We start from the raw sequence: 8,051 nt of genomic DNA, 5'->3' as shown, positions 1-8,051 counted from the left end.
TTGACTCATTGGAAAAGACTCTGATGCTGGGAGGGATTGAGGGCAGGAGGAGAAGGGGACGACAGAGGATGAGATCTGGATGGCATCACTGACTGGATGGATGTGAGTCTGAGTGAACTCCAGGAGTTGGTGACGGACAGGGAGGCCTGGCGTGCTGCGATTCATGGGGTCTCGAAGAGTCGGACACGACTGAGCAACTGAACTGAACTGAACTGAACTGATACACACGGAGAAAAGAGTACAACAGATATCTCCTCGTCCATCCACCCCCTCCTCCCCCATCCCCATTATGCCGAAGTCTCCTTCCTCAAACCACTTCATCTGTTACTACATCAGAATGAATTCCTAGGAGAGAAGAATGAGATTTTTAAAACATTTAAAAAACCAAAGCAGTAATTCCTTAATATCATTGAACAGTGTGTTGAAATTTCTAGTGGTCTCACCTAGTGGTCTCATTTTCATAATTTTTCAATTTGAGTTACAATTTAAATCAGATCTACCCATTAGTAGGCTTCAAGTTTGATCCCTGATCGAGAAGATTCTCCTAGAGGAAGAAATGGCAACCAACTCCTGTATTCTTGCCTGAAAAATCCCACAACAGAGAAGCCTTGTGGGCTAGAGTCCATCCCCACAAAACAGCTGGATATGACAGCACACAAGCATGCATGCTCACCCGTTAGTAATGGTATCTCTTACGTCATTTTTTAGACTAGAAGTTTGCCCCTCCATCTCTGTTTCCTTGTAGTTGCTGGAGGATCCTGCTCCCTTAGCCCGGCAGAGTTTCCCACCAACTGGGGTCTGCCAGTTTGCATCCCTGGGGCTCCCCATCATCATGACCCCTTGCTGGAATTTCTGTAAACTGCAGCTGGCTCTGGGGCAGGCCTTTCTGGTGGTGCCCAGGCCTGCTCTGTATCAGGTGAAGTTAATGAGTGCTTACAAGTGCGTTGAACATATAGGGTGGTAGAGTAAACCAGCTCTACCGAGACACAACTGTGAAAACCTTACAACCCTGACCGGGTGACACAGCTGTCCCTTCCCACCTGTTGCATTCAGAATGGGCTGCACTCAGCAGCTTTGTGTGCCCTGCTCCCTCACTCCGAAGCCCTCACCAATGGCTCTGGAGTGGTTTAAGGACACCCCCAGCTCCCTCATTCTTCAGGGGAGGGGGTACATATGCTGCACCCTGTTCCGGACTTTCCTGAGGGGTCCCACTCTGCTCGCTGCCTGAATGACATACACTTCACTGCCACCTTCCTTCCTCCTGGGACATTATGCCCAAATGTCCCAAACAAACCGCGGGCTGCGGAATCCCTGTCTCCAGGCCAGCTCCCCAGAGAACTCACACTAAGTAGTAATCCAAGCACATCTTCACTCATTTATCAAACCGTGACGCCTGGCTGTGGGGAGAGGAGCACAGGCGACACTGAGACGGGCCACATGGCCCTGCGATGTGAGACCTCCTGGGATGTGTGTGCGCACCAAAGTCACAACGAAAGGAAATGTGACGTTTTAGACCGAGGTCAGTGAAGACAAAGATTTTTTTTTCTCATCTGAATTTTGCATGAGTGCTACTGAACCAGACTTGGGTCCGTTTGCTCCTGTGTAACAAAGCCAGTCTACTGATGCCAGTCACGGTGAAGGTCATGAGCCTGCTGGGCAGGGGACCACGAAAGCCGAATCCCATCGGTCATCAGAGTCATGCGGTGGCCTTGTGGATAAGCCCCAGTTACCAAGGATGGCGGAGCAGAGCGTGAAGGAGGCTGGGCCTGAGGGATCAGGGACGTTTGCTTAGGGCAGACCACCTAAGCCACCCCTCCAGCCTGACCGCTGGACCTGCCCCTACCCTCACCCCATGTGAAGAACCTGCTCACGGCCCCCCACCCCCACCTTGGGAGTGAGCAAGGGACACTGTTACTTGTTCACGGCCCCGCCCACCCCACCCCTACTGCAGCAGGGGCCCCTGTAGAGCCTCACCTGCATTTCTACTATTAAAGAGGCCAAGAACCCTGGTCAGTAGCAGGGGGACAGAAGAGGATGCTGTGGGGGAGGTCTTTGATGGCCTTAGTATCTCCTCTTAAGCAGTTCAGCAGAAATGTGGGTACACCTGATTCAATCTAGCCTCCAAAACTTCCTCTTATCATTCTGGGATCTGATCTATTACTTTAACAACATGCTAACAGCAGTGGGAGGATAAGTCACCCCTAGTCTTAGCACCCCAGCAAATTATTTTTATTTTCCCCTGTTTCCTTCCAGTTTTTTTTTTTTTAACCTTATTTAAATCCTGCTATGTATGCAATTTTATATTCTGGCTTCTTTACTTCCCATTATGTCGTGTAAAGATTTCTGAGAAGCAACCTGGTCCTTTTGATTACGATTTTCGATGGTTGGGTAACAGTGGTATGCTATAGCAGTGATATAATTCGCTTAGCTGTTTCCCTCGGGGGCAGCTTTTAGGTCACCTCCAACATTCTGCTCTGCAGACTAGAACGTTCTTGCTAACATTATGAAGTGGTTCTGGAGAATATTGTTACAATTGAGTTTGAATTAATAATTTAATCCACATGTTCCTTTCCCTTTGAAGGGAGGGGTTGGCTATTCCTAAAGTCTCTGGGTTTTTAAAAACTTTTTATTTTATATTGGATTATCTGGTGGCTCAGACTATAAAGAATCTGTCTGCAATGCAGGAGACCTGGGTTTAATCCCTGGGTCAGGAAGATCCCTTGGAGAAGGGAATGGCTACTCACTCCAGTACTTTTGCCTGGAGAATTCCATGGACAGAGGAACCCGACAGGCTACAGTCCATGGGATCACCAAGAGTTGGATACCACCGAGCAACTTTCATACTCATAGCCGATTAACAATGTTGCGATAGTGGACAGAGAAGGGACTCAGCCATACATGTACATGTATCCATTCTTCCCCAAACTTCCCTCCCATCCAGGCTGCTACATAACATTGAGCAGGGTTCCATGTCCTATACAGTAGGTCCTTGTTGGTTATTCATTTTAAACAAAGCAGTATACTCATGACCATCCCAAACTCCCTAACTTCCTTACCCCACTGTCTTACCCACCTGACAACTCTAAGTCTTTCTCTAAGTCTGTGAGTCTGTTTCTGTTTTGTTAAGTTCAATTTAGTTCAGTCGCTCAGTCGTGTCTGACTCTTTGTGACCCTGTGAACCGCAGCACGCCAGGCCTCCCTGTCCATCACCAACTCCCACAGTTTACCCAAACTCATGTCCATTGAATCGGTGATGCCATCCAACCATCTCATCCTCTGTCATCCCCTTCTCCTGCCTTCAATCTTTCCCAGCATCAGGGTCTTTTCCAGTGAATCAGTTTTTCGCATCCGATGGCCAAAGGACTGGAGTTTCAGCTTCATCATCAGTCCTTCCAATGAACACCCAGGACTGATCTCCTTTAGGATGGACTGGTTGGATCTCCTTGCAGTCTAAGGGACTCTCAAGAGTCTTCTCCAGTACCATAGTTCAAAAGCATCAATTCTTTGGTGCTCAGCTTTCTTTATAGTCCAACTCTCACATCCATACATGACTACTGGAAAAACCATAACCTTGACTAGACGGACCTTTGTTGGCAAAGTAATGTCTCTGCTTTTTAATATGCTGTCTAGGTTGCCCGTAACTTTCCTTCCAAGGAGTAAGCGTCTTTTAATTTCATGGCTGCAGTCACCATCTGTTTTGTAAATAAGTTCATCGGTATCATTTCTTTTTAGATTCCCCATATAAGGGATGTCACACAACATTTCTTTCTCTGACTTCACTCAGTATGACAGTCTCTAGGTCCATCCATGTTTCTGTAAACAACATTATTTCATTTCTTAATGATGGGGTAATATTCTGTTGTGTGTGTGTGTGTGTGTGTGTGTGTGTGTGTGTATACAGACCACATCGTCTTTTTCTCTTTTAAAAAAGCACCTGCCAGCCCCACTTTTGCAACAAAACACTCCTCTCTTGTGTCCTGAGTCTTTGTCTGATTAGAACCTTGTGCCTCTTCTGTGCACAAATGCCCCCACAGAGCTTTTCACAGAACCCCTACAGACCATCCCAGATCACCTGGACCAACTCCCAATGAGCATGAGCACTCAGTCACTTCAGTCGTGTCCGGCTCTTTCTGGCCCTATAGACTGTAGTTCACCAGGCTGCTCTGTCCATGGGATTCTCCAGGCAAGAATACTGAAGTGGACACCATGCTCTCCTCCAGAGGATCTTTCCAACCAGAGGTTGTATCCGAGTCTCTTATGTCTCCTGCATTGGCAGTAGATTCTTTAAATCCTAAAGGAAATCAACCCTGAGTATTTATGGGAAAGACTGAAGATGAAGCTCCAACATTTTGGCCACCTGATGTGAAGAGGTGACTGATGGGAAAAGACCCTGATGCTGGGAAAGATTGAAGGCAAAAGGATAAGGGGGTGACAGAGGATGAGATGGGTGGATGGCATCACCGACTCAATGGATGTGATTTTGAGCAGTCTGGAAGATGGTGAAGGACAGGGAAGCCTGGTGTGCCGTGACCATGGGGTCACAAAGAGTCAGAGTCAGACACGGCAGAGCTACTGAACAACAACAAGTACCACCTGGGAAGACCAGTGGCCATAGAAGGTCGGAGTAGTCATCGGCTCAGGCATCTGCAAAAACATCAGGCTCCACTTACAGACAGGAATACTGCCAAACTGCCATGCTGCTGCATTGTAAGTTTCCCTCAAGATAAAGGGCCACCTGAGAGCTGAACACAAACAGAGAAATAGCAACACCCCAGATTCACTTCCAACAGGGCAGGAAAGACATGGCTGGTGTCTCCAGATCAGAAATTTAGAGTGAATTCCAATTGTATATGGCTAAGGGAAACAGCACATGTTTTAAATTTAGAAGCTAATATAATAAATGAGCTATCTGCTGGAACGAGTTAGAGGTACAAATCCATGGAAAATACAGCACAAATATCAGATGCTTTTCTTGTGAAATTAGTCACCCAATTAATGACACACGGGGCAGCTGGAATCTTGCACAAAACAAAAACTGTAAGAGATATCGCCCAGTTTGCACTTAATGTTCCAGGAACGTGTTCTGCGTTTAGGATGGATGGAAGGAACTGGATTCAAGGGTCATCCTAACTCCCTTCAACATGGTCCCTTCCCAGCTGGGGCCTGATGATGGTGAGCATCTTGGTAAATAACTGTGCTGGGTCTGCTGCTTGAGGAAGGCAGGCTGCCAAAGACAGCCACTCAAGTTCACAAGCCTGATCTGCAATCAGGTTTCTGACAATTGAAGGCTCAACACCTTCGCTCTAGTCCTGTGTTTGTAACTTTACAAGGTTCAGGTGTTCAACTGAGAGGTCCAGGGGTTAGAAAGGAGTGGAGCCTGACACGGGAGACACGGGAAAGGCCATGGTGCGGGCATCAACCTTCCGGCCCCACCAGACGTGGGTCAGGGCTGCCTGGAGAAAACAAGGGCTGAGACCCGTGGACACAGAGAATCTAACATGCTTCACTGAGATCAACGTCGACTTCTGAATTCAGGTTCACAGCTGTAGCCTGGGGAGGACCACAGGGCAGGGGTACCCTGGGATCACTCACAGTCGAGAATCGACTGATTTATTTTCTGGGACCACATTTTAAAAGGAGGGAGCATTGCCGGGCCGGGGACAGCAACAGAAATTGTCCTGGCCGATGAACTTAAATCCAAGTCAGAGGGAAGGTGGCAGGGTCAGAAACAAAGGATTATTGCCAGCTTACAGTATCTGTCTGTCCTACAGGAGAGGGAGGGAGTAGCCTTAGCGTGTCAGAAGTTGGCTGGGTTTGCAGCAACATGGAGAACTTTCCAACCAGCTGTGCTGTCTCGCCAACTGCTGCCTTGAGAACTATTTAGACTGGGGAGGTGGATTCATTTTCTGGGGCTGCTATCATGAAGTGCCACAAACCTAGGGGTTTAAAGCAACAGAGATTTGCAGAAACCTGTCATCCTTATCCCTGGGTCCAGGTCGAGGTGTTGGCAGGGCAGGTCTACTTTGGAGGCTCTAGGGAGACCGCTGCTTTGTACCTCCCTCTTTCTGGGGGAGCACGAAGTCCTTGGCTGTGGCCACATCACTCCCACCTTCGAGGCTGACACAGCATCTTCAACTCTTCTGCTCCTTCTTCACGTAGTCTCCTCTTCTGTGTGTGTGTGTCCACTCTCTCATCTTGTGATTGCACTGAGGGCCCACCTGGATAATCCGGGACCGTCTCTTCTCAAGACCCCTAATTTCATCACCCCTGAAAAGACTCTTTTTCCAAATAAGGTCACATTTGCAGGTTCTAGGGATCAGGAGCTGCTGTCTTTGGAGGTCAGTCTGTTCCTGGTGATGGAATCATTTAGGAGTACAGCACAGGGCAGTGGGGAGCTTTGTCATTAATTATTAGACAGCTTTGCCACTTACTTTCTCCTTGACATTTCTAGGCCTCAGTTTTGTCCTCTGTAAAATGGGATCATAGTAGTACCTGGTATTGTTGGAGAGGCTGTGTGGTATGACATATCCTGTGCAACAGCACTCAGCCAATAGCATCTCTAAGTGTGTTACCGATAGCCTGGCCAGCAGTGTGATGGAGTCATGGGAGGGGGTTTTCCCATATCCCTCTGCTGATATGATGCCAGCCACACTGGCTTGCACATCCCATGCATATGTCTGGTATTGCTGTGGACATTAACCCATCTTTGTTTCCGTCACTGCCTGGGGGCACAGTAGCTACTCAATAAACATCAAATCATATGAAATTGCCACTGTTTGTTTGACAAAGGCACAGAAAAACACTGGATGATTCAGTGAAAGGACTGACGTGTACAGGCTCCCTCCTCCTGCAAGGAGAGGTCTCAGAAAGCTGCGGGAATTCAGATGGAGGGAAGCTGGGCTCACATGTCTCTCCAGCATCCGCTGGTTTATACCCTCTTCTTTGAGGAGTCTCGCAAGGGCTTCTGGTGGGGAAGCACAGGGCACTGCCATTTCTAAAGGGCAGCTCAGGGAGGGCACACAGGGCTGGGTTGCAGGGCAAGGGAGGGACTCCGGTCTGACCCTGAGCCTCTTGGCAGCCAGGGCAAAAAGGGAGATGGTTGACTTGTACCAGTGATAATTTTTACTAAAAGGAAGCATACAGCTTTGTCTGAAAAGACATTTTTTCATAATATTTGAAAACATATATCCTATGAATCCTTATAAGTAGGGCTTTGAAAACAACGCATATTTTAATTCTTTATTCTCTAGTATGGCTTTACAAAAGATTAAAAAAATTGCCTTCTTGCTTGTTTCTTATTGAACTCGAATTCTGCTGTAAAAGTGATTGTGCCTAGACTTTCGGCTACCTTACTTTTTGTATAATTCATGTTGCCCAGTTGCTTGCTGTAAAGCCAGAATTTTTCTCCCACAAGAGGGATTTAATTCCATGTGAGCATTAAAATATATTTTGGTTGTTATATTCAAGTGTTGCTCTTTAAAACATGAATTTTGATTTGAAAACACAGAGCACCTCAGCCTGACTCTGGTCTTGCTTCCCTACCGGGCCATTGTTTTGGGGATGAATTAGCCAAGCACAAGTCCAAAGGAAAGTGATGAAGTGTTCCTGAATCAGAAGAGCGGGCCCTTTGATTTTGTGTTGAGATAAACGTAGCACAGAAAGCTCACACCAGGGGTACTCTTTCTACCCCCTTCTGATGCCTATGTCAGAAGCTTTCTCTATCTCCTTTATACTTTAATAAAACTTTATTATACAAAAAAAAATAAATAAAGAAGAAAAAAAGACAAAGCAATTAAATATGATGTAAGCTCTTTGATCCCACCTTTTTAAATCAGTATGGAAGACATTAAGGGGAAAATTGAAGAATTTTTAATAAGAACTTTATTAGAAAATAATAATGCAACAATGTCAGATTTCCTGAATATGATCATTACATTGTGCTCATGCAGAAGAACATCTCAGTACTTGGAAGTTATATGCAGAAATATTTGGGAATACGATTTCATAATTTGAGAGTTACTCTCAAGTGATTCAGAACAAAAGAACATACT

The 8,051-nt window shown here is 46.6% G+C and overlaps 1 protein-coding gene across 1 annotated transcript in view; it reads left to right on the top strand.

The window, feature by feature from the left end:
• UMODL1 (uromodulin-like 1) overlaps positions 1 to 8,051 on the top strand; it is a 77,269-nt gene that overhangs the window by 23,413 nt on the left and 45,805 nt on the right. The window contains exon 7 of the mRNA XM_010835007.1: positions 5,714 to 5,721. Within this exon, the coding sequence (XP_010833309.1) occupies positions 5,714 to 5,721 (8 nt within the window). The remainder of the gene's footprint in view (positions 1 to 5,713; positions 5,722 to 8,051) is intronic.

The sequence above is a fragment of the Bison bison genome, unplaced genomic scaffold, assembly GCF_000754665.1.
Source record: "Bison bison bison isolate TAMUID 2011002044 unplaced genomic scaffold, Bison_UMD1.0 scf7180017864037, whole genome shotgun sequence".
NCBI classification, from domain to species: domain Eukaryota; kingdom Metazoa; phylum Chordata; class Mammalia; order Artiodactyla; family Bovidae; genus Bison; species Bison bison.
The sequence above is the reverse complement of the archived record's forward strand: the minus strand, read 5'-3'. Positions and strand labels throughout refer to the sequence as shown.